The sequence below is a fragment of the Miniopterus schreibersii genome (genome assembly GCF_964146895.1).
Source record: "Miniopterus schreibersii genome assembly, chromosome: 4".
NCBI lineage: Eukaryota > Metazoa > Chordata > Mammalia > Chiroptera > Miniopteridae > Miniopterus > Miniopterus schreibersii.
In genome coordinates, this window is record NC_138105.1 from 13,927,199 (window position 1) to 13,953,842 (window position 26,644).

The following is a 26,644-nucleotide window of genomic DNA, read 5'->3' on the forward strand; positions in this document are numbered from 1 at the left end:
ATGTAGAGACTCCTATGTACGCACTAGGGGGCTTGGGGAGTCCACAAAGTACCGTTAGGATGCTCCATCTAGTGAAGGAATAGGGCACTAAGCTATTGACATACACGATCCCTATGTAAGGAGAAACTGCTGAGTGCAGTAAGAGAGGTGTAGGTAAGATTTACAGCACAGAAAAGGGTGGGATTATTTCCAGCTGTGGTGGTCAGGAATAAATTTATGGGGAAAATACTTTGGATGGGGCATGAAAATTGTACTGTGAGGGTGAGGGGAAAGGGTGTCTAGCGGGAGGGAAACACTAATACTTGTTTCACTGTGTATCAGCAATATATTAGGGCTAGAGATTTTGTTGTTTTTAGACCTTGTTTTAAAATTGTGGTAAAATATACATAACAAAATTGACCATTTCAGTCATTTTTAATTGTACAGTTCTATGCCATTAAACACATTCACGTTGTTCAGCCATCACACTATGCATCCCTAGAACTTTTCCATCATCCTAAGCTGAGACCCTGCATCTATTAAATTCCAGCTCTCCATAATTCTGCCTCTCTCTAGTCCCATGTTCTACTTTCTGCCCTTATGTGTTTGACTGTTTTGGTACCTTATATAAGTGGAACCATACAAAACTTGTCCATTTGTGTCTGGCTTATTTCACTTAGCAAAATGTCTTCAAGGTTCATCCATGTGGTTACAGGCATTTATCCTGTTCCCTCAGTAAACCAGGTCCTGGTCAATGATAGCGCCATCCTTAGAACCTATAGCTATAGCAAGAAAAGGTTGAAGTATAAATACATAGCATGCCCTTCTGTGGCTTTATTTCGCTGTTTTATGTCACATATATGCAGCCATGAGAAAGTTTCCTGGTAGGAAGAGCTCTTGGTCCTGAAGAATAGTATGGTGGCTTTTAAAAAAAAGAGATTTGTGTGGACCCACTGGGTTGGATTATCACAAAGCTGTAGCACGTGAGCAGTGCATTTCTGTGTATAAAAATCCCTGTATTATATAACATTAAACCTGCCTCTCTGTGCAATATACTCAGATACAGCATTGGCGAGGTTCTTCAGAATTGTCCTGAAATGTGTTTTCTACATCCTGTCTTTTCTCACCGAGCCTCAGGCATAATTCTTACATCCTTTGCCATACTAGCCATGAATAATAATATCATAAAGTCCTTCAAGTTTGGTCTTGGTAGCTGCTGTGAACTTTAGAAAATAGATAGAAATGTTAGGGGAGTTTGAAATTAATATTCTTCCAAGCATCTACAGAGAGCTCTAACTGTGAGACTTTTCCAGAAGCCCGCAGGCTGCTTTGATATCTAAGGGGGCTGAGTATATGAGATGGGAAGGGAGTGAAATTCAATAACATTTCTGTCTGCTGCAATAACCAGCAAGTCATCCAATTAGTGCCGATTGTATTGAGGGTGATTATGATCCAGGTCCAGGAGGAACTGGGCTAAAGCCATCATTTTACACCACAAAGACCACTGAGCAACTATTTGATGGTAATGACTTTAAATCACTCACAGCCCATGCCACATATGAACTAATAACTTGTTGGTGAGAGGCTCCATTTCACGTTATCAATCCCTAGGGACTTTCAATTGCTCTCATCTCTCCTCTAAGTGCCTTTAGTCTTGTATAGTTGCATACTGAGATTTCAACATTTTCAACAAGGTCTGGCATAAGAAAAGATAGTAAACCACGAAGAAAGCTCCAAGATTTAATGGCAGTAATGAGCTACATGGTGAAACATCAAAGCAAATGTGTTTTGTCATTTAGAAGCCTGATTGAGTATCAGGGCTTCTTTGAAATAGTTTGATTCAGAATTGCTCGGAATGATGAGGGAGGTCTGTTTTAGAGGGGGAGAGAGAGAGGGACGGACACACACACAGGCAGATCTGCAGGAAAAGGCCTTGTGTATAAAACCTGCTGGCAGAACTTGTCACTGCTTCCATAGCAAAATAATGTGGTATCGCTGATGTGCACGTTGAATTGCAATAGCTGTTAAAATGAATTGTGTTTTCCCCCCAAATGAGACCCTGGCTGTCATGCAGGCTGGACCTGCTCCTTTCTCATTATAACTTTCGGGGCATGTGCTGTATCTGGGGATAGATTGCATGGCCTCTGCAGAGACTCTCAGGCAGAGTTTGCCTTCCTGGTAGTCACAGGTAATTGCTCTATAAGCCCAAAGATCCCTCCTCTAAACTCTCAGCCCTTCAGTCTTTGCTTCCCAAGGAAGAGAGAATGCCCGGATAACTTGTCTCCTGGCATAGCCGCCGGCCGCTCTAGTGTCTCCTTTTATCTCTTATCCCTCTCTTGCTAAGCCTCATACTCTCAAAGCAACATAACTGGGAGTGTAGCTCACGGGCCACCCAGCGATTTACCTGAGAAAGGCGTGGGAAGTACTTCGGAAAATATCCTCTGTTCCCATAGATGAGGTTAAACATAACTGTCACACCACAGACTGAGATGCAAACCTGGAATCACCATTTGTAGCCACTTATTGTGTTTTTCCACCATATAAAATAAAACTTTGGTATTGGGAAGTCTTGGAATTGCTGAAATAAATAAATTTTTTCAGGCTTAATTGTTGGCAGGATGGTTGGATCATAAATTTGATCAAGGGACAAGTACTTTCCGTGCCAGGAGCCACCTTATCAGCTTGCACAGAGCAGATCAGGAAACGCTCAAGCAGCGGAGGTTGGCGCGCCTCCCAAAGCTTAGGCCTCTGAAATCTGTGCCCTCTGCCCTGCCCTCCCTCTTCCCGCCTTGCCTCTCGTCAGCGTGTTGATGCAAACACTTTCATCTGTTGAGCAGAACGAGAAGCTGGTAATGCTCTGTATTAGAATAGTTATTCTTTTTTCCAAGAGTACCTTCCAAAAAAAAAAAACACAACCCAGCAGCTCTTACAGTTCTAATCTATTCCAGGAAGCAAGACAAGAAAGAGAAATGTTTTAGATTTTCCAGTATTCTGAAAAACGGTAATTAAAGCATATAAAAAGTGATTTGAGAGACCCTATAGGATAGTGCTCAAAATTAGACTCAACCCTTCCCATGGGTTTATGATTCCAGGGCATGTGCTATACAGAGTCTGTCCATCGTTGGTCTGGGTAGAAGCTGACAGAGTTTGAAGATCTGTTACATTTAGCTTTGCTTGCTGAGATGGGGTCCTATTTAATAATCTGATGAAAATATGTTTTAGATGTAATAACCAAGGTGTGTAAAACATGAATTATCAGATTCAGGGCATGGGTTTGAGTCAGTGACTGTAATTAAGCGCTCATATCGATCATCTTTTTTGCTGTAGATCTTTGCAAAGTGACACTGATGAGATTTGATGATCCAGTGTTGGGGCCACGGCGAATTCCTGTCCTGGGAAAAGAGCAAACTGGGAAGACCCCCATTTCTGAGCATGCCGTTTTCTACGTAGACCTCCTGAGCAAGAAAGTTCATCTCACTGAAAATGGGCTACAGGCAGATATTGGTGATACAATGGTCTATCTGGTTCATTAAACTCACACAGATTGAAGGTTTACCCTGGCTTCTGGGGATTCTACAACTTTGTGCCTACAGATGGACTGTGAGACCCTTAGGCTGGACCTAAATAGATTTCATTTTTAACCATCAAATTCTGCATGTAATCATATTATATATACCAAGTCATCTTGGATTCCTGGACCTAATAAATTTCTTTTTCCTTCTTGGGGCCTCTAAGAGAAATAGTTTATACCATACTTTTTAAAAAACAGCAACTACAAATTATTGCTAATTCCTAGAAGCTTCTAGTCTTTCACATGAACACAGAAGTGTCAGCAAGCTTCTTTCATGAGGTGTACTTTATACTTATGAAGCCTAAGGAGTGTCAACAACTTTTTATATTATATCCATTACAGAGTTAGCTGTATTTCTTCTGTAAAGAGAAAAAAGTAGATTGACTAGTTTTGCTTTTCTAAAGAAAGGAACTCTCGTGACGGTGTAAAAGAACAAATGATAATATTTTGACTTGACTGTGATCGCTAAGTATTTTGTGGAAAGAACAAAAAGGTCTTATATTTATGAGAACTTTTTAGCTTTAATATATTCACTTAACCACTGATAATGTTTTCCAAGGCTAACAGCAATAGTTTATAAACAGTTTATTTCAGCTCTACTAAATTTGGGCATTTTAAAAGAGGGGATTTCCCCCCCAGAAAATTGCATTTATCAAATTTGTCTTGAGTCCAATTTTGTTTAAAGACCATGCTGACTGGATTGCACTTTTTTTTGGTATTGCTGGAATGTCTTTCGATATTGTCTGTGCCATCTGTCTTCATAATGAGGAAAAAATATGCAGTATTGATTGGCACAGGAGAAAAACATTTCCATATCTTGAAGGGTTCAGTATGGAGAAAGACCAGTTCTGAGAACCCTAAGGAGCCTGAATTCTGACTTTCAGGTCATGTAAAGAGATTTTATGGAGTTTCTTTATTTTGCTGTGTGCAGTTTGAGATTTCTGGGCCTTGTTGAATGCTTTGTCATAGATTCATTAAAGCAAATGATAGAATGTTAGAGCTGAAAGAGCCCTTAGAGATAAGTGCAAATCATCCTTCACCTGCTGGGGCAGGCACTGTGGCCTAGCAAGTAAGATTATGGGGCTGAAGCCAGGCCAGCTAGGTTAGATTCCCATTCCTTCCGCTGGCTACTTGGGTGACCTTGGCCAACCACTCAGCCCGTTTCTCCATCTGTAAAATAGAACTAATAACGTACCCACGTTTCTAGGCTTATTTCACCTTATGCTGACGTGGAAACATCTAGGAAAATCATATACAGAGTGTAGTGTGTGGCAAATGGCAAGGTTTCCGTAATGTTATGATGATGAGCCTTCAGTGAATGTTAGTGATTAATAATAACAACAACTAACCAGGGTGTCGTGGCTTAATCAGGTCACTGGTGTCGGTGCCTTTGGGGCAACTGTTCCGTTGTTTGCCCTCCTGTAGGTTGTTCCGCTGCTCCCTCAGTCCGCATAGCCTAAGTCACTCCCCACTTCAGAGTAGGTTTTCCCGGTGCCCAAACACAAGCCTGCTTATGTTTCACTGAGGACAGTTAAACTGCGCTTGGGGAAGAACAGAGAAAGGAAAACAATGTTAATATTGTGAGTGACTGTGCCTGTGTATGAAATGAGCCCGTGAGCCTTTGCTGCCTCGGATTAAATGTGCGTTGGGATCGTGGATGCTCAGTTCCCTCAGTCTCCCTTCCGGAGTGTCTCTGAGTGAGCATCTTGTGGACTGAATATGCCTTTTGTGTTTAAAGGCACATAGGTGTTATATGAGGAAGCCTGTAAGCAGAAGCCGTTACTTCATCTGGTGCTCAGCTAAAAAAACAGCCATTCATTGAAATGCTTAAGGAGAAACAGGCTGCATTGGGCTTATTGTATTGTTAGGAGATTCGTCCCTTCCTATAGGGTTATAACTCTTTTTTCTTTTTTAAATGTGTGTTTATTGATTTCAGAGAGAGGAAGGAGAGGGGGAGAGAGAGAAACATCAATGATGAGAGTCATTGGTCAGCTCCCCACTGGACGCCCCTGACTGGGGATTGAACCCACAACCTGGGCATGTGCCCTGACCGGGAATCGAACCGCGATCTCCTGGATCCTAGGCCACGCCGGCCGGGCTATTTTAACTCTTTTTAAACTGTGAAATGTAATGGACACACACAAAAAGTGAGCAATAGCATATATATAGCATACACACAAAATGTGTAAAATACGCACAAAAAATGAACAACAGCACACCAATTTATCAACAAAGCAGAATCTGTATAATCACCACCCAGTCGAGGAAGAGCAGAAGCCAGCGCCTCCGAAACCTGCCTCATGCCTCTTCCCATGAAGACAAGCTTACGGCCAGGATGTGACCCAGTTTTTATACATGTTCCTGGCGAGTTTGAAAAGAATGTTTATTCTGTGATTATAGAATCTCTGTGCATTCGGCTATAGTTGCAGATGGAACTGTTCAAATCCAAATCGTACTGTTTTATCAGTGTACTCGTTTTTTAGAGGTATACTAAAATTAAAATCTCTTTGTCCATGGATTTACTTTTTCCCCTTACAGTTAAAATAGTTTTTATTTTATAGTTTGGTACTGTGTTACTAGGCACATATAAATTTGGATTTTGTTGTCTTCTCAGTAAATGGAACTTTTTCTAACTAGGGAATGTTTCTCTATTTTTAGAAATATGTTTTGCCTAAAGGCTACTTTGTCTGACATCAACATAACAGCACTAGTTTTTATTGGGTTAGTGTTTATGTGGAATATCGTTTACCATCCTTTTACTGATAACTTTTGGTAGCTTTATTTTCTTTTAACATTTGATTTTGACAAATTTTAAGCCTACAAAAAGTTGAAAGAATTGGCCAGTAAACATCCATATACCTGTCAGCTAATTTACCAGTTGTTAACATTTTGCCACATTTGCTTTCCCTCTCTCTAAACACACATTAACACTTTTTTTCCAAACCTTGGAATAGTTTCAGATTTACAGAAATGTTGCATCCATTACATAGAGCTCCTGTATACCCTTCACTCAGTTTCCCCTTATGGTAACATCTTTGATAACCTTGGTTCAGTTGTCAAAAATTAATTGACATTGGTACATTACTGTTCACTAAATTATAGGCTTTACTTCCCCAGTATCTTATCAGTAATGGTTTATTTTAACCTGCAGGGCCCAGTCACAGGTCAAGCATTACATTTTGTGGCCATGTCTCTTGGTCTCCTTCAAACTAGGACAATTTCTCAGCTTCCTTTAGCTTTCTCTTTTTGGATTTTCATGACAGTAACGTTGTGAAGACTCCATGCCAGTTGTTAGTAGTTTGCCTGTATTCTCATGTTTTGATTGCTTCCAGAACTTTCCATTATAAAGATACATATTTTTAAATCACTTCCAGAGCTTTTGTTGTAAAGATACTTTAAAGAAATACTTTGAGACTTTCTGAAACTCTCCAGAGATAAGATACATTATTCTTTTGCAACTAGAAATCTGTGGAGCGAGGTTTCCACACCTTGGGAGTGAATGTCTTGTTCCCAGTTTTTTACCGTATGGCTTTAGTACCCTTTGAAGACACTGTCCTGAAGAACTTACGTTGGGAGCTATGCAAAGTGCTTATTTTCTAATGCTATCATTTCTTTTTCATAATTAGTTGTCATTCTTCTGGAAAGAAGAACATCCCTTTCTCTTGTTTATTTTATTTTTAGGTGAAGGAGCTGTATGGCATGTGGATCAGTCACTTCATACAATAGATGTTTGATTAGAAAAGTTGGACACAAATGAAATTTTAAAATACAGGATTCGGCTTACACATAATTGTTGACTCCTCAAAGGACTTACTGTAAATCTTTGCAAAGCAAGTAATTACCTCTTAATTTTTGTTATTCTTATAAACTTGAATTTCATGTATACCACATTTACTCGACACATTATTGAGCGCGTATTATGTTTCAAGCACTGTGTTAAGCACTTGGGGTGGGGGAAAGCCGAAGAAGCATGGTGTCCTTCATGTAGATGCTTTCTTTTAGTTTTGAAGACAGTTAGGGTTGCCCAGAACCCAGTGAGCGAAGGCAGTTATGAAACTATACCTGGAGAATCTTGATTTGGGAGGTATTGTATAGGTTTTTGTTGAAAACCTTGCTCAAGTAAATGCGTTGAAGTTTAGAACCCTAAGCAGTCATCTCTGTGTCTGATGGCAATATGTGGTAGATAGTTGGCAGTTTCTTCCTGTCGTCTTTTTAATACAACATTGAATTATGATTGCGGACCCCTCCCCTCAATGTGCAATCTTGTCTAATTTTTATTTATTTATTTTTTTGCTTCTAAGGACATTTTCCAAGTGTTTTGGAATTCACACCTCCATGAGGCATGCCCTGGAGGCATATTTCAGAGGCTCCTAAGACCCTGACGGTTCAGAGCACTGGGGAGGCAGTCACCAGCCTTTGTTCACTAGATCCCCTTTGGGTATGATCAAGAGGTCCATGAGGAGGAGATTTCTAGTTCTCAAAAGTTAGAGGCTGAGCCCAGCCGGGTGTGGCTCAGCGGTCGAGCATCGACTTAGGATCCAGGTGATCGATTGGGTTTGATTCCCTATCAGGACACATGCCCGGGTTTCGGGCTCGATCCCTAGTGGGGGCATGCAGGAGGCAGCCGATCAATGACTCTCATCATTGATGTTTCTCTCTCTCTCTCCTTCTCCTTTCCTCTCTCTGAAATCAATAAAGACATATTAAACAAAAAAAAAGTTAGAGGCTGAGGACAACCTAGCATAGCTCAAACCAGGAGACCATCTTTTATGAGATGGAACCAAGTACAATGTCTGGGGTGAAAGACCTTTCTGTCCCTGCTTTCAGGTCATTTACGGGACTCATCGCGCCGAGTTGGACCAGTCCTGGGGTGATAAGGGGCCCCTGCTGCTTCTCCCTTACATTAGGTGGCAGAAACTTACAGCCTCTGAGTCCCCTAAGGGAAGGTCAAGTGACACTTTGCTATATAAATGCTTACTAGAGTTATCTCTGAAGGCAAAGGGGTTTTCCACCAGTGATTTTTGTTTTGTTTTGTTTTTATATCTTCAGCAGTATCTCCCTTCAGATTAGTAAGCTGGACATGCCCACAATTAGGCGTGTACCTGTCTTTAAAGAGGTAAGGTGCCTGTCAGTTGCCCTGCTATGACCTCAGGTTCCAGAATATCCAGGCAGCATTCCGTAGAAGAGCCGTTCCCCTCTGGATCGCACCTACACTTAGAATCAGCTTCCTGCCAAAGGGAAAGGATAGCCCAGTGACCAGAGAACACCCATCACTATGAATTGTTTCGGAAGTGACTTCTCGAAGCTTCCCGAGGATATGTGCTTACTCAATATACACTCTCCTCTGTCGCTTTCACTCATAGCATCTGAAGATGAACATTTTATTTCCAACTGGAGGTAGGGAGTTTGGTCGCCCCCCCCCCCCCCAGCCTTTGCTCTTCAGTTGGAATATCAAATCACTCTCTTAAAAGGAGCCAAGGAAAAAAGGTGGGCTCGGGAAGGAAGTAGTTGTATCGCTTCCCCTGTGTGGTTCAAAAGGGGGCAACTGATTAGTTCCTTCTGGCCTTGCTTGGCTCATGCGTGAAAAGAGAAGGGCTGGCTTGGGTGAAAGGATAGCTCTTTATTCTTAAATTGTTGAACCCTGACCAAGTGAAACTATTTCTGATGGCTGCCAGGAATTCCCACCGTTTTGAAATCAAATGGTCCTATAACATTCTCTGGGATACTAGAGCTGAAAGCTGTGCGGGAAAAGCTATACAGGAAGCCAGCATAGCTACATTAGTCCATCCGTGTAGCGCCCCCTGAATTATTCAGATCTTAAACCAACTACCAAGTGCCTTGTACATAGAAAGTGCTCAGGGAAGGGTAGCTATGCTTGTTACTTTTTTTTTTAAATCCTCAATATGTTTTTATTGATTTTTTTTTTATAGAGAGAGAGGAAGGGGGGGAGAGAGAAACATTGATCAGTTGCCTCCCATATATGCCCCTGACCGGGGGTAGAACCAGCAACCTGGGCATGTGCCCTGACCAAGGATCGAACCCGCAACCTTTTTGTGCACGGGGCAATACTCCAGCCAACAGAGCCACCCGGCCAGGGCTATGCTTGTTATTTTCATTATGACACATGAGTTTATAATCTTGAACTGAAATGTTTTAGCCAAAGCTTGTTAATTCAGATGTTTTAATATAAGTCACCAAAGAATCAGGGTGTAAAGGAAAGAAACTCAATAATGTACTTCTTGAATTCAAAACTACGTAAAACACCCCCTAAGACCCAACTTTTATTTTCACTTAGGAAAATCTGTTCTTAGTTGTTTGATTTGGGATAGGTGACGGGCTGCCTTGCCGTAATAAAAGGTGTTACACACATAATGCTGAGTGAGATAGAAGCAGAAAATCCTAGTTGAGGGCTGCAGACTGTAAATGACTTATTTCAGGGGAAAATGGAATCCAGAGGCTCAGTGCTGAGCAATTCCTCTTATTGGAGATAATTGGCAGCTCCTAGAATAATGACGGATGCACCAACCTGTGGGCATCAACACACCGAGAGGTACACCCTCGGATGGTGTGGAGGGAGGCAGGGAGCTCCTCGGCCGCTCTGCTTTATTTCATCACCACAGCTGAGTCGTGCCCTTCCTAGAGGATGGCACAGTGAGAGTCACCTCGCTTAGAGCTAGGCTTGAGGAGGGCTCAGATATGACGGAAGAGACGTGTGAATTCAGTTTGATCCAATTCAACAGATACATGCACCCCTGGGTTGAAGGTAGCATGCTGGAGCCTGGGGCTCCAGGGAGGAGCAGCATGTGCCCTGACCTCAAGGAGCTTACATGGACACAGGAAGGAGAGAAGTGTAAAGGAAGGTTTCAGGGCCAGTTTGAAATCCTCTTGGGCTGCCATAGCAAACTAGCGTAGACTGGGTGGCCCAAAGAACGGAAATTTATTTTCTCACAGTTCTGCAGTCCGGAAGGTCAAAGTCAGGGTCCCAGCATGGTCGGGTCCTGGTGGGGACACTCCCTGGCTTGCCCCCTTCCCCCTGTCTGCTTACATGGCCCCTCCTGTTCTTACAAGGCCAGCAATCCTGTTGGACCAGGACCCCACCCCATTCCTCATTTAACCTTAGTTACCCCCAAAAGCCCTATATACAAATACAGTCACCCTGGGAGTCAGTGTCAACACACGAGTTTGGGGGACACAATTCAGTCCATAGCAATAGGTCCTCATCCACATTACAACAAATATCTTAAAGTGTATCCATACCATACATTATATATTTTTGTGGGGTTTTTTTGATGTACAATAAGTGAAAGGATTTTTATAATTTTGCTTTTGAAATTATTTGTCTGAGTCACGATTGGTTGCTGCTTCTCAGCAGTCCTTCATACTTGGGTTTTTTTTAAAAAAGTGACAGAATTGTAAGTTGTTTCCAAATATAATAAAATATTTGTGAATTCTAAATTTGACGAGTGAGAGTAATATAATGCTGGATTTTTGTGTTTAATGGAGCATTAACTGATTTCTATTTTGCAGTTTTTCTATCTTGGGGCCAATACTTTTTTCCAGGTCCCACTTTTGTAGGCTCTTGAAAAGCTCGTTCGGCCCTGGAGCATTGTCTGTGATGCCTAATGGCTCATGGAAGGGCCCCGCTTTCCACTTCTGTGCAGGTGGCTCCCACTCTCACCTCTGCCGCAGCACCCCCAGCTGTCTGCCGCCGGTGTCTCACTGCCTGTGTCACACGCACCCCTTCCCTTCCAGCCTGCCTCCTGTGCCGGGCTTTGAACTCAGGCCTCTTGATTCCAAATTTGAGACTTGACTATTATGAAGCACTGAGAACCACCGAGGAAGCAGACAGGACGTTGAATTTGAGGGACAGGATTTGGAATAATAATGCTGTTAATAGAGGTGGGGCAAAAAGTCAGAGAATGACTTTTGATGGGGGGGATGGTGAGGTCAGCTTGGGCTTGGTGTCACCAGGTCCGAGTCTCCTCTTCGTGACTCTGTCTTGGCTTAACAGCTGTCCTTCTGAACCAACTTCTTTGTCTCCTAATTAATCACCACCCTTGACTCTCCAGGAGCCATGTGCCAGCCCAGGCTGTGGTGAGGCAGCCTGTCCGGGGAGCCAGAGGCAGGACCGCGGTCACAGCCATTGTCCAGACGGGTGGGGACTGGAGCACCAGCCTCTTCAGTGTCTGCCGAGACAGGAAAATTTGTATGTTTCCCTCTTCATTTAAGTTCTCCTTTACTATATTCTTTCGCAAGACGCCAGTGGGTGGAAAAGCACCATCAGGCACAAGGACAGAAATTAAATGGTTTTAGAATAACTGGACTAATCCTCTAGTGACTCAAATGAGTTTCTTGGCAGGAAAAAGCTTGCCTTTCAGCGCTGTGGATGCTTTTATAGAATAAGTGGTGACTTAACGATTTTTTTAAAGGGCAAAGTACACTGTTGGCAAAGACGCGCAAAACGGGCTCCCGCATCTGTGGGAGTATAAATTCGTACAACCTTCCTGGTGGATGGTTTAGCAACACGTGTAAAAAGAACACTGAGTGATACGTAGCTTTTGACCCAGTAATTACATTTTCAGGCATTTAGTCTAAGGAAATAAATCATGTGCAGAGATTTAGCAGCAACATGAAATTTTGCAGCATTGGTTATTATGGCAACAATCCGGACAACTAAATGTTCAGCGAGGGCATCATGCAATGAATTATTATACGGCCATGAGAAGGCATGTTGTAGAGGAACATTTAATGGGACGGAAAGATGCTTTGGATACATTTTTAAGTTAAAGAGGCAGATTGCAAAACTATGCACCTTAGGCACCATTTTGGGGGGAAATACTTAGAAAAATATCTGGAACGGTAGAAATACAAATGTTTGCAGCTGGTGTCTCCAGATGGTAGGCTAATGAATAATTTTTATTTTATTTTTGTTTATCTCTCTAGTATTTCTGTGAGGAATGTGTGGCACTCATAACAATAGGAAATGTTACAAAAGAAGCCCCCTTGATTGACATCTTTGCAGATTAGTCATTCACAAGTACCAGCGACACTGTCCTCCAGCCACGTGACTTCTTCCCCTTGGGACTGAGGTTCCTGGCTCACTGATTCTATTTTTACCTGAGGACATTCTGACCCACCTCTGGTGCCACAAGTCAGTACCCCCTTCCAGGGCCTCATGCTCTTGCCCTAGGGAACAATTCGGTCACCGAAATTTTCTTGGAGTATGTGTATGGTTGGGGGTTTCCTTTGAAGGATGAGGGATAGTCTCTGAAGTTCAAAATCCAACATACCCTAGATTTAATATTTCTGAAGACCATGGCTCTCCCCGCTCTTCACAGGCTCTGGGAAGATCTGAATTTGTCCCAGAGTACGGGGTGGATCACTGAAGAGCACTGAACTGTTACATGACCCACGTCCTTCAACCAAGAGTCTTGCGGAGGGAAGAGCTCTAACATTTTTTGGTGCTCTGGACATCCAGGCTTACGCGTTCACTGCCTGGGCCTCACAGAGAAGGGACTGCCCGGCCCCAGACCCGGCCCACCTCCTGTTCCTGTCTCTTCGCCCATCTGCCCCAGAGCTCAGCAGGTTTCTTCCTGCACCTGCTGCTCATGTGGACGTCTGACCAGACAATTGTGGCAGTTCTCTGATTTTCTCAGGATCCTTCCCTGTTCTCGTCCAGATTTTCTGACTTTGGTCGTCACCTAGTGCTGAGGTACAGAGAAGGCAGAACAGCCACGTGGAGATGTGAAGCCCCGGTCCCAGGTTGGGGAGTGGACCATACTCCTTTCATAGCTTGCGGCTGGGGGCTGGGGAGCCACTGATGCATTTCCGACGAGGTCAAAGCCTGGAATACAGTGTGCTGATTGGGAGAACACGTCTGTATGTGATACAGACCTTGGTCTGAATCTTAACTGCCTCTTACTGGTCATTTGACCTCAGATTTTCTGGGTCTTCATCTTCCCACCTCTGAAATGAGACTGATGGAGGCGTCCACCTCAAGGGTTGTCGTCAGGACTAAAGCAGATGGTATAGACGACCCACTCCTAACAGTGGTTTGGAACATATGTGGATCAGAGGGGTTTTGTTGCATGTTGGACTGAGTTGAATAGTGACCCCTCAAAATTCATGTCCACCTGGAACCTCTGAACATGACCTTAGTTAGAAACAGAGTTTTTGCAACCTAATCAAGTTAGAAAGAGGTTGTAGTGGGTTAGGGTGGCCCTAACCCCATGGCTGGTGTTCTTGTAAGAAGAGGAAAACTTGGGCACAAACACACAGAAGAGGAGGCCATGTGGGGGCAGAAGCAGGAATGGAGTGATGCCTGTAGAAGCCCAGGAATGCTGAAGATGACCAGCGGCCACCAAAGCTGGAGAGGCACGGGACAGACTCTTCCTTGGAGCCCCAGAAGGAGCCAATCCTGCCTGCACCCGATCTCAGATTTCCGGCCTCCAGGATTCTCCAGGGAGGGAATCATTTCTCCAGTTTTACGATGGCCAGCCTGCGGTGTGTTGTTCTGGCAGCCCTAGGAGAAGACTCAGGCAAACGTTGGATTTCACTAGATGGCGATGGGATAGCTCACAGGATCAGAAAACCAACCGGAAGCAGCTCGGGAGGGATGCGATGCGTCGTGAGGAGCTAGCTGACAGGCTGGTCAACTCCCAACATTTTCACTCTCTTGTCTTCCTGTCCGAGAATCGATGTTCAGCAGCTGGAGCCCAGTCTGTCTAGCTTAGGCCATGTGCTGTCACTTGGCCACGCCCGGGCACTTTGAGTGACAGTTCTGCCAATATTGCCCTCAATAGCAAGAAATAATTTTCTAAATTTTTCTACTGGGGTGCTATTACCAGGAAGATCCCAATATATATATATATATATATATATATATATATATATATATATATATATATATACACAATAATGCACTTAGTGAACCGTAGGTATTAATATTATTATCATACAGTTTTATTACCCTCCAGCATGTGGAGAGCAAAGAGTAGAGTCAGGGGACTTAGACTGGCTGCTACACAGTGAGTTCTACCCGATCCCAAGAGAACCTAAAAAGTTGGTCAAGGAAAGGAGCGCTGCTCCCCACCCCTCCGCCTTAAACACGGCCCCACTGCTTAGCCCTGCTCCCCACCCCATCGGTGTTCGAGCTCACCTGCTTGTCCATTTGAGCGCCCACTCTAGGGGCAAGGAGAGAAGGGAGGACATGTGAAGAGATACGGACACTCTCCTTTACAATTGGCCATGACCCATGGAGGACAGGCCGTGAGTATACAGCACAGTGATCTCGAATGTTCTGTGTCCTAACCGTTGCTCCCAGATGGGCTTCTGTTTTGTGGCTGCTCATGGTTGCTCCAAGCCAATCGTCTCAGGAGAAAATGTGAAGGCAACGTCCCTTTATCCACTCGTTACCTGTGCCGTCCTTCCCCGGCGCAGCTGGCGTATGCGCCACGACCCCGGGCTTCTCTCCTCCCTTGCTCAAAAGGGCTACTTCATCCACAAACCTTCATTTCCAGCAAATCGCTGTGAAAACAGATGTGACAAAAGTGGGAACAAAAAGGAGAGCTTCTTGCCATGACCTTGTTCCAGGTCCGGTTCCCACGCTGGGATAGTTTTCCATTAAATGCTGAGAATTATTGCTACAGTTTGCCATCCGTTCAGCGAAGGGCACATGAGGAACAGTGATGATTTCCGTTTCTTTTTGCCATTTTGCTGCTTCATTTTACCGTAATTATATTCTTTGAACCGCCTCCCTCTCCCGGCCCTGCACTTTTATCTGAATTCGCTGCACGCCGACATCAGCAGGCGGCTGCCCCGTGCCCTGTGCAGATGTGGGTGCTGCGCGCATCGTGGGCAACGTGCGGGGTGTCCCGGCTTTGGGAATGTTTGTGACGTTGCCCCAGAAGGAGGTTCCTGTGGAAGGTGTGACCAACATTGATTTGTAATCCGACCGACATTGACCGAGTTCCTACCTATGTCTGGACATGTGGTCGGCGTCACAGCCAGAACAGTGAGTGAGACAGAGGCGGGTCTTGGAGGAGGCAGGCAACGAGCAGATACATCAGTAAACGGATAATTGCAGCGGTGCTAAGGACAATGAAGGGAATAAACGGGGTGCTGTGAAAGGGGGTTACGGGGGTGTGGGCAAAGGATGGTTCTCTGAGGACTGGCTGAAGCCGATACCTGAAAGATGGGAAGAATCGGCCTTCCCTGTGCAGGGCACCCCGAGCAGTGGGCAGGAAGGAGCCTGGTGTGGACGAGGAGCCATCGGATGCCCAAGGTGGGCAGAAGGAAGTGGGCCAGGAGTTTCTTTGGTTTTATGGAAGAGGAAGGAAGCATGGAAAGGCCGCAGACTGGGGTTCATGTACCCAGACTGTGTCTTGGGTGAGGGGTCGGCTCCCTGGAAGCAGGGACCACCCTGTCCCGCTCACTGCTCGGATGCCCAGCAGAACGGGCGCTCGGCCTCTGGGAGGTGGTTCCCAGGAGGTGGTGTGTTTCACGCATGAGTTTTAACCCGTATTCTCACTTGCCTCTTCTCACACTTCACTGAAAGAATCACAAGGCCTCACAGTTAGAAGGACCAGGGGGTCAGCTGGTCCAGCCCCTCAGCTGCTTATCCGGAGCCCGTCTGCAGCGTGCACGGCGGGACCTGGCAGCCTCGGCCTCTGAGCATCTCCAGGGAGCAGGGCTTCTCCCCTTGGGAGCCAGCTCAGTGCTTTAGTCAATGCTTTTGAATGATGCAAAATTCAGAAGTACCTGCCCCTTCGGTATATGGAAAGCAGCTACTCCATCATTGCCCCTCTCTACCCAGTTCTTCCCAGAGCCAACCACCCTTACCTGAGTCCAGACATGCTTGTAAAGGTATGCAAAAATTCAAATAAAAATAGGTTACTTTTTTATTATAACTGTATCATATAATCATTGTAAAAAAGAAAAATACAAAGTAGTACATGAGAAAAAAGTATTCTGAAATCTCAGCGGTCACAGGTCACCATGGCTACGACACTGGTATCTCTCCTTTCAGATTTTTTTGCTCTATGTGCCTGTATACAGTTTACACAAAGAGCAGGGTTGCGAATACACTGTTCTGTATATTTGTTTTAATGATGTAGATCTAGGTGGTCAGACCCTATCAGCACTTCTGGGGCTAATGTTTTAAATTGCTGCATAGATTCCATTGTATGAATGGACCTTCCTTCCTTCCTTCCTTCCTTCCTTCCTTCCTTCCTTCCTTCCTTCCTTCCTTCCTTCCTTCCTTCCTTCCTTCCTTCCTTCCTCCCTCCCTCCCTCCCTCCCTCCCTCCCTCCCTCCCTCCCTCTTTCATTCATTCATTCATTCATTCATTCATTCATTCATTCATTTTTATTTTTTGTTTTTATTCTTTAATTTTATTTTTGTTTAAAATATTATAGACGTCCCTTTTTCTCCCCAATGACCAGTTCCACCCCGTCCCTTCCCCCTCCCCAGTCGCTCTCCCCACCATTGTCTGTGTCCTTGGGTTGTGCATATATGCATATAAATTCTTTGGTTACTCTCTCCCCCTTGACCCACCCGCCCTCCTCCATCCCTCTGACATTCGTCAGTCTCATCGATGCTTCCATGTCATTGAATCTATTCTGTTCATCAGTTTATTAAACTCTTTAGATTCCATGTATAAGTGAGATCATGTGATGTTTGTCTTTCTCTGCCTGGCTTATTTCACTCAGCATAATATTCTCCAGGTCCATCCATATTGTCCCAAATGGTATGAGATTTCTCTTCTTTACAGCTGCGTAGTATTCCATGGTGTGAATGTCCCACAGCTTTTTCATCCACTCACCTACTGATGGGCACTTGGGCTGTTTCCAGAGCTTAGCTATTGTAAACTGCGCTGCTATGAACATAGGGGTGCATATATTCTTTCTGATGAGTGTTTCAGGATTCTTAGGATACATTCCTACGAGTGGGATCACTGGGTCAAAAGGCAGCTCCATTTCTAATTTTTTGAGGAACCTCCATACTGTTTTCCATAGTGGCTGCCTCAGTCTACACTCCCACCAGCAGTGCACCAGGGCTCCCCTTTCTCCACACCCTCGCCAGCACTTGTTTGTTGATTTGTTGATGGAGCCATTCTGACAGGGGTGAGGTGATACCTCATTGTGGTTTTAATTTGCATCTCCCTGATGATTAGTGATGTTGAGCATTTTCTTATGTGTCTCTTGGCCATCTGTGTGTCCTCTTTGGAGAAGTGTCTGTTCAGGTCCTTTGCCCATTTCTTAATTGGGTTGTTTGTCTTCCTCTTGCTGAGTAGTATGAGTTCCTTGTACACTTTGGAAATCAGCCCCTTATCAGATTCATCCTTGGCAAATATGTTTTCCCAGACAGTGGGGTTCCTTTGTATTTTGAGGCTGTTTCCTTTTGCTGTACAGAAGCTTTTTAGTTTGATGTAGTCCCATATGTTTATTTTTTCTTTTGTTTCTCTTGCCCTAGGAGATGTATCAGTGAAAATTTCACTACGTGGGATGCCTGTGACTTTACTGCCTATGTTTTCTTCCAGGATTTTTATGGTTTCGTCACTTACATTTAAGTCTTTTATCCATTTTGAGTTAATTTTTGTGTATGGTGAAAGTTGGTGGTCTAGTTTCATTCTTTTGCATGTACCTGTCCAATTTCCCAGCACCACTTATTGAAGAGACTGTCTTTACTCCATTGGATGCTCTTGCCTCCTTTGTCAAATATTAACTGATCATAATGGGTTGGGTCTATTTCTGGGGTCTCTGTTCTGTTCTATTGATCTATATGCCTGTTGTTGTACCAATACCAGGCTGTTTTGATTACAGTGGCTTTGTAATACAGTTTGAAGTCTGGCAAAGTGATCCCTCCCACTCTGTTCTTTTTTCTCAAGATGGCTGCAGCTATTCGGGGTCTTTTTTGTTGCATATAAATTTTCGAAATGTTCGTTCTAGGTCTGAGAAATATGCTGTTGGTATTTTAATAGGAATTGCATTGAATTTATAGATTGCTTTGGGTGGTATGGACATTTTAATGATATTAATTCTTCCAATCCATGAGCATGGTATGTTCTTCCACTTGTTTAAATCTTCCTCTATTTCTTTTTTCAGTGTCATGTAGTTTTCCGAGTATAGGTCTTTCACATCCTTGGTTAAGTTTATTCCTAGGTATCTTATTTTTTTAGTTGCAATGGTAAATGGTATTGTTTTTTTTTAGTTTCTCTTTCTGAAAGTTCATTGTTGGTGTATAAGAATGCCATTGATTTCTGGATGTTGATTTTGTATCCAGCTACCTTGCCAAATTCGTTTATCAAATCTAGTAGTTTTTTGGTGGAGTCTTTAGGGCTTTCTATGTACAATATCATGTCATCTGCAAATAATGACAGTTTTACTTCCTCCTTTCCAATTTGGATGCCTTTTATGTTTTCTTCCTCTCTGATGGCTGTGGCGAGGACTTCCAGTACTATGTTGAATAAGAGAGGTGAAAGTGGACATCCCTGTCTTGTTCCTGTTTTTAATGGAAATGGTTTTAGTTTTTGCCCATTGAGTATGATGTTGGCTGTAGGTCTGTCGTATATGGCCTTTATTATGTTGAGGTATGATCCCTCTATTCCCACTTTGCTGAGAGTTTTTATCAGAAATGGGTGCTGGATTTTGTCGAATGCTTTTTCTGCATCTGTTGATATGATCATATGATTTTTGTCCTACATTTTGTTTATGTGATGTATCACATTTTTTGATTTGCAGATGTTGTACCAGCCTTGCATCCCCGGAATAGGTCCTACTTGGCCATGATATATGATCTTTTTAATGTATTGCTGGATCCGGTTTGCTAGTATTTTAGTGAGGATTTTAGCATCTATGTTCATCAAGGATATTGGCCTATAATTCTCTTTCTTTGTAGTATCTTTATCTGGTTTTGGCATTAGGATGATGCTGGCCTCATAAAAAGAGTTTGGGAGTTTTCCGTCCTCTTGAATTTTCTGGAATAGTTTGAATGGAATAGGTGTTAATTCTTCTTTGAATGTTTGGTAAAACTCGCCTGTGAATCCATCTGGTCCAGGACTTTTGTTTGCTGGGAGTTTTTTGATTACTGCTTCAGTTTCATTAGTTGTTATTGGCTTATTCAGGTTTTTTGCCTCTTCCTGATTCAGCTTTGGAAGGTTGTATGCTTCTAGGAATTTGTACATTTTCCCCATGTTGTCCAATTTGTTGGCATATAGTTGCTCATAATATTTTTTTTACAATCCTTTGTATTTCTGTTGGGTCAGTTTTTATATCGCCTCTTTCATTTCTGATTTTATTTATTTGGGTCCTCTCTCTTTGTTTCTTAGTGAGTCTGGCTAAAGGTGCATCAATCTTATTTACCTTTTCAAAGAACCATCTCTTGGTTTCATTGATTTTTTGTATTTTTTTTTTAGTCTCTATGTCATTAGTTTCTGCTCTGATTTTTATTATTTCCTTCCTTCTACTTCCTCGGGGCTTTTCTTGCTGTTCTAGTTCTAGTTCTTTTAGTTGTTGTGTTAGATGGTTCTTGTTTCTCGAGATAGGCCTGTATGTACCATCATTTATTTAAAAATTCCCACTGTGGATCTATATGTTGTTTCCAGACGTTTTGCTATTCAAACCAATGCTCTGTGAATATCCTCAGACCCATGTCATTTTCCAGGCATGTGACTTTATCTGTTGGCTAGTTGTTGTAAACTGTACGTTTAAACGTACCATTCTAAATCTTGCTGGTGTTGCCAAATGGCTCTCTATTTGGAAGTTGTGCTGATTTACACTCCCACCCGCAGAGCATGAGTGTTCCCCATTCCTGTCGGGAGCGACCCACTGTCAGATGGTTCCGCTTTTTGTAACAATTATCTGAAATGTGCCTCGTTGCGGTTTCCACCCACCTTTCCCACGTTCACTCTCCAGGCTCCACACTCAGGTTTCGTGTAGGCGTCTTCTGATCTTGGCCCCCCTGTGAGTTGGAAGGATGAATAATGAACCTCAGCCCGTGCATGGGGGTGGAGCCCCCCTCAGGGAACAGGCCCGGAGCATTTGGGCGCTGGGAACTCACATAACCACCAGGCCTTTGAGTAGAAGAGCTTCAAAGAGGCCAGATTTCTGGCTCAAATCCCTTGTGAGCCTGAGCACCTCAACTCTAAGCAAAGCTTAAATGGTAGTGCACTGTACATTATTACAGGTTTATTTTTAAACTCACAGTGTGTCTCAGATTTAGCTCTGTTGGTACTTAATTGATCTTTCATTGCATTCTCAATTATGGTATGATTCACGCCAGCAGGTTTGGTTACATTTTCATCTGTTAATGTACATTTAAGTTATTTTAAATGTTAATGCTACAGTGGACATCCTGTACCTGCCTCCTTGTGAGTGCATGGAAGCGCTACTCCAGGTTGGATACTGGGAAGTGGAATTGCTGGGTCCTGGGTTCAGACAAGTCGCCTTCCAGAGTGGCGGTGCCAGTTCCCACTGTCATCACTGCATAGAGCGCCCATCTTGCCATGGTTCCCCTCAACATTTGATATTAAAAAACTTACGAATATTTGCCATTCTTAGGGGTAGTAACTGCTTTCTGATGGTCTCAATCTGCATTTCCCTGTTGACTAACAATGAACAACTTTTCATATTTGCTACTGGCCACTGGTATTTCTTCTTTGGTGAATTACCTGTTCATGTCCTATACCCATTCTCTTCTTCTGTTTAATCCTTTACATATTGATTTTTAGGAACTCTTTGTATATTCTGGATACTTACCCTTGACCTGTGATATATGTTGCAAAGTTTTCTTCTAGAGACTCTTTAAGAAAAAGATGCCATTGTCCTAGCCTTGTGCATTTGTCTTGCGGTGCGAGCCGACTGTGTTTGTCCCACTGTAGACCAGTGCAGTATAGGGCAGTAACACCTCACACAGAGACCTTTCCTGAAGAAGTTGAATGATTTAAGACTGTCCCACAGGAGTAAATATAAAGTAGTGGTGGTGAGGATGCTGTGTTGGAGTACACAAATCCACAACCGTTGTGGCGTACTAGATACATATGTAATATTAATAAATGTATGAACTTGGGCAAATTACTTGAATCCTCTGGGCATCAGTTTGCTCATCTGTAAGTAAAATGGGCATAATGAGAGTATGTAATTTATAGGATTATTGTGAGAATTAAATGAGTTAATGAAAAGTATTTTTAGCAGGGGTTGGCCCAGGATGAAATTTGTATGAGCATTAGCTATTACATAATAAAAGTCTGGCTTTCATAGTGTTTGTTATCATATCTGATTCCTGCCCCAAGTCAACTGGACTTGGATGTGTTTCCTTTAGCATCTAGTACCACCTCTTAATGAATACTTTCATAAAGTCATAAAAATAACATACAGGAGTTCCACTGCACAAAGCAGCAGTTTCTTTATAATATACTTACTGAGGATGATAGACGTTTCTCTTTGCCAGTCAAAGTGGTGCCACTCAGGTAATTGTGTAAACACTATTTATTATTCACTTAGCTTGCCAGCTTCATAATTCTGCAATTTTTGATTAATTTCTTATTTGCAGGGATTGTTACACTATTTTTGTAATCCATGCATACAGTGGTATTGGATTGATTTTTGTGTGTCATGATTTCAAAGTCCACAATTCAAGGTTGCGTATAGAATGACCACTGTGAACTTGCTGTAAGTTTACTGGGTCATTTACTGTCCTCTGAGTTGTTCCTACCAGTTGTCAGTGCTGGGTGGGGCCTGCTGATTTCACTGGGAGTACTGATTTTTTAAAATTGTGGAGTGAAACATTCCAGACCAATGCAAGGCTGAATTCAGAGTTTGTTTTCAGCCATGTGATGCCTACAGAATGTGGTGTCGCCATTATCTTAAGATTTCTGAACGGATGAAACAGGTGTTCTTCGAAGATGGGTGGCTCCTTGTCAGCCCCCCCCAACCACCCCAGCCCTTGTGTTCCTTGTGTACCTGCTACTTCACTCCTGTGTGACACTGAAGAAGTCCAGAGTTCTGCCGCATCCCTTGGAGGTTCTGAGATAAAGCAACATTCCTAGCTTTTTGTTTCTTCGCCACTGAATTTGGGAATGGGACTTTGCAGTCCTCGCTGTTGGGGAGGGAGAAAAGGACAGGTAGGCAAGGAAGAGCCTTTGATAAGAAGTTCTTCTAGTGGGCTAGTGACCTGGTACGTGAGCCTTTGTGTCTGGTGCACTAAAAGGCTGTGATCACTACCATTTCACACTCATTAGAATGGCTAAAATAAAAAGGACTGACAATAGCAAGTGTTGGTGAGGAAGCAGAACAATGAACTCTCATACATTGATGGTGGGAGTGTTAAGTGGTACAAATACTTGTGAGAACTCTTTGTTAGTCTCTTGTGAATTTAGACATAAATGTACCCCAGTGACCCAAGCAATTCCACTTCCAGGAATCCACCCAAGTGAAATGCCCCAATAAAGACTTGTATACACATGTTCATAGTACTTATTCATAATAGCAAACATTGGAATAACCAATGGGAGAATGGATAAACAATCTGTGGAATACTCGTATGTTGGAATACTATTGAACAATACAAAGAATAAACTACAGATTCACGTAACAACATAGATGAACCTCAAGAAACGTGACGTTGAACAGAAGAAGGCAATTACAAAAGTAAATACAGTTCCATTTATTGAAGTCCAAGAAGAGGTAAAACTAATCTATGGGAAGAGATATCAGCACAGTGATTGCCTCTGGAGTTGGGGTGGCATGGTGAGGGGATCCTCTGGGAAGAGGCACTAAGGCACTCCAGGGTGAGGGCGATGTTCTGTACGTTCGGTTATGTGAATGCGATTGTTAAACTCATCTAACTGAACGTTTGTGATCTGTGCATTTTCTTGTATATAAATCACGCCTCTAACATTTATTGAAAGCATTTTAAAGGTTATGATTAGCTTTCTGTTTCATAGTCCTGATTACTTGTGTTCATCAAGGCTGTCATCTTTCCCAGTGCGAGATGACATAATATCTTTACACCAGGGGTTGAGTCCTGAACCCCTTGGAACTGAACGCACAATTTTGCATGTCGGGGTGCATATTTTCCTTTCCCCTTGAGGAGCGAGTTCATAGCTATCACCACACTCTCAAAAGGGTCTGAGACCCAAAACATATTTAAAACGGAACCTCTGTGTTAGATGGTTCATGCAGAGCATGTAGGAAACAGTATCAGTAGTTAAAGATGAATGAGTGATTAAATGACAAGCTGTTTCCAGTTGACGTTTAAAGAACCAAGTCTCTAATAGTTCCCAGATTAAAACTGGCAGTTATTAGCGGCTCCCCTAAACTAGCAAAGATTAGAGTAACCCTCTGACCTGAGGAATAGAATGAAGTCCCGGTGAGAAGAGCAGCCCGAATCAGTGTACCACGCAAGAGCTTTCAACCCCGGTTATGGAAGAAGATGCCTGTTATTCAAAAGTATCACATACTGTGTCTATTTTAAATATTGAAATTGGATAGGTAAACATAATAGAAGCGGCTGCTGTGATTCAACCGGAAAAAAAATTATTGAATGTTTCTCTGGACAGGAAAAAACAATTACCATTGTGACCGCGAACAGACCTGTTTCAGGCTCAGCGTTGCCAGCGTTTAACAGGAGACTTGACAGGGCTCGGTAGGGTCATTTTCATGCCCCGAGTTTTGAGAATTGGTGGCTCCTTCGCAGTCCCCGATTGCAGGGAGATGGTGCAGCATTAAGCTGGTGGCTAGGGGTGTAAATGCTCTTCGAGGGGGGAAGCTTCTCTGATCACATCTGAGCACCTGGGCTTTCTTTTATGTGGTTATTGACAGGTTTCTGTGGCCTGTTTTGTCCTGTGTGTCTTGAGTGCGACATCGCCAGGCATTACGGAGAGTGTTTTTGTTGGCCGTTGTTACCTGGGTCCACCTTTGCGCTAAGAGTTGGCACCAGAGAGAGACACAAAATATGGGTAAGTGTGTTTGAATGTAGGTGTGAGCCTGGGTCCGTATGAGAACCTAAATGCCCTTCCAACCTGTACCCCGCCCCCCTCCCGCCCCCCCCCAAAAGCGAAGAAAAGTCTGAGCAAGGATGCTTAAAATCACACTTAGTGGAAGACTCTGGGAAAGGGAAAGGAAGGCATTTCTGATTTCATTCATTACTAGGGTGTATGTTAATCAAAATGTCACATTGTGAAGGGTATTTCCAAGGGGGGTTTATTATAATGCAGGTTATCGGTCAGTGGGCCATTCCTGTTTCTCTGATTGCAACAAGAGAAGATGACAATTAGAATTGCATCAAATTTAGCAGCTATATTTGGGATGGTCTGACTTAAACTGCAGTCTATGAGGCATGTGCAGAATTCACTTTGGGGGCTCCCTGGGGCCCTTCACATTTCCAGTGCAGCTGAGGCTGAGTTGCAGTGAGACAGTGAGGACAGACAGTAAGATGTGGACAGTTAAAAAAAAAGCATCTCTTTATATATTCATATGAAGTGGTCCCTAAGATATATTTTTAAGTGAAAAAAAGAGTGCGGCCTAGAAGTATGCAATTGTCTGCATAAAAGTCTCTACGTATACTTGTGTAGATGGAATTTATTTGGAAGTGTGGATGATAAACTGCCAAACACTGCTTGCCGCTGGACAGGTGCTGAGTGGCTGGGGACACCTGTGGAAGGGGGATTGACTTCTTCCTTCCTGTCCCTTCTTACTGTGGGAATTTTGGACCATGTGGACTCATTACCCATTTCAAATAAATAAATACAATAATTATAAATATTAAGTCCTAAACGGAAGAAAGAGATGCTGACAGGGAAAGCAGTGGTTTCAATAATGAACCTGTGTCAGAAGTCCAAGGACCAGGGCTTTGAATGACAAGGACTGATTAGCAGTTGAGCAGCTTGGGGCTTGAGTAAGCCAGTGGAGCTGTGTCCCTGCATGGTGCCTTGGGGGCACTGGTGGACCTTGGAGGCTGTGCCACCAGATAGTATTGTAGAGGTCCCTGGGTGATGAATGAACCTGTGGGATTGCACCAGGTAGTACCTAGAGGTCCCTGGGTGATGAATGGGCCTGTGGGATTGCACCAGGTAGTACCTAGAGGTCCCTGGGTGATGAATGAGCCTGTGGGATTGCACCAGGTAGTACCTAGAGGCCCCTGGGTGATGAATGGGCCTGTGGGATTGCACCAGGTAGTACTGTAGAGGTCCCTGGGTGATGAATGAGCCTGTGGGATTGCACCAGGTAGTACTGTAGAGGTCCCTGGGTGATGAATGAGCCTGTGGGATTGCACCAGGTAGTACTCTAGAGGTCCCTGGGTGATGAATGAACCTGTGGGATTGTACCAGGTAGTACTGTAGAGGTCCCTGGGTGATGAATGAGCCTGTGGGATTGCACCAGGTAGTACTGTAGAGGCCCCTGGGTGATGAATGAGCCTGTGGGATTGCACCAGGTAGTACTGTAGAGGCCCCTGGGTGATGAATGAGCCTGTGGGATTGCACCAGGTAGTACCTAGAGGCCCCTGGGCGATGAATGAGCCTGTGAGGTTGCACCAGGACAGACACTGGGTCTCCCCGCAGGGCACACTGTGTGAGGACTGGCTGGCCGTGCACTGCTGTTGGCCTTTGTCCATCTGTCAGCTGGCCCGGGAGCTCAAGATGAGGACCTCCCAGCTCTATGAAATCTCAGAAGCCCCTTCAACGAAGGACACCTTTATCTGACAGAGCAAGAAACTCCTCCCCATTCCCCCTCGCCCTCCTCTCAAAACCCTCTCAGTAGAGAAATCATTTTTCTTGTTAAGTCTTCACTGGAATAGATGAAAATAAATGACCTCCCCACCCCACTGTCTTTACTGTTGTTCTTTCTTCACATCTCCCCAGTGAAGGGGATATTATTTGTCTGCATTTGCTCTGCCTGGAGTTGTGGAAGGCTGAATTTTTCACCATCTTCCTACCGCCACTCTTTCCTGAGGGGTGTCTGGGAGGCTGGGAGGATTGCTGTATGGCTTTCTTATGCTAAGCCCCCTTTTCCAAAAGCACCAGTGATGGGCGGGAGGTGGTTAATTTTCATTAGCACCTGGCCTGGGCACTGAACGTCACCGAAATACAGAAGCATT

At 43.7% G+C, this 26,644-nt stretch overlaps 2 protein-coding genes across 2 annotated transcripts in view; both read left to right on the plus strand.

The window, feature by feature from the left end:
- LARS1 (leucyl-tRNA synthetase 1) overlaps positions 1 to 3,701 on the plus strand; it is a 49,536-nt gene extending 45,835 nt beyond the window's left edge. The window contains exon 32 of the mRNA XM_081136921.1: positions 3,307 to 3,701. Within this exon, the coding sequence (XP_080993047.1) occupies positions 3,307 to 3,512 (206 nt within the window). The 3' untranslated portion in view covers positions 3,513 to 3,701. The remainder of the gene's footprint in view (positions 1 to 3,306) is intronic.
- Positions 3,702 to 8,825: 5,124 nt separating this feature from the next.
- Positions 8,826 to 26,249, plus strand: PLAC8L1 (PLAC8 like 1; the record flags this gene model as incomplete). The annotated part of the gene is made up of 4 exons (XM_081136922.1): positions 8,826 to 8,947; positions 11,620 to 11,756; positions 24,370 to 24,506; positions 26,109 to 26,249. 4 exons carry the CDS (start codon positions 8,826 to 8,828, stop codon positions 26,247 to 26,249), a joined length of 537 nt encoding a protein of 178 aa, XP_080993048.1.
- Between the last annotated feature and the right edge of the window lie 395 nt (positions 26,250 to 26,644).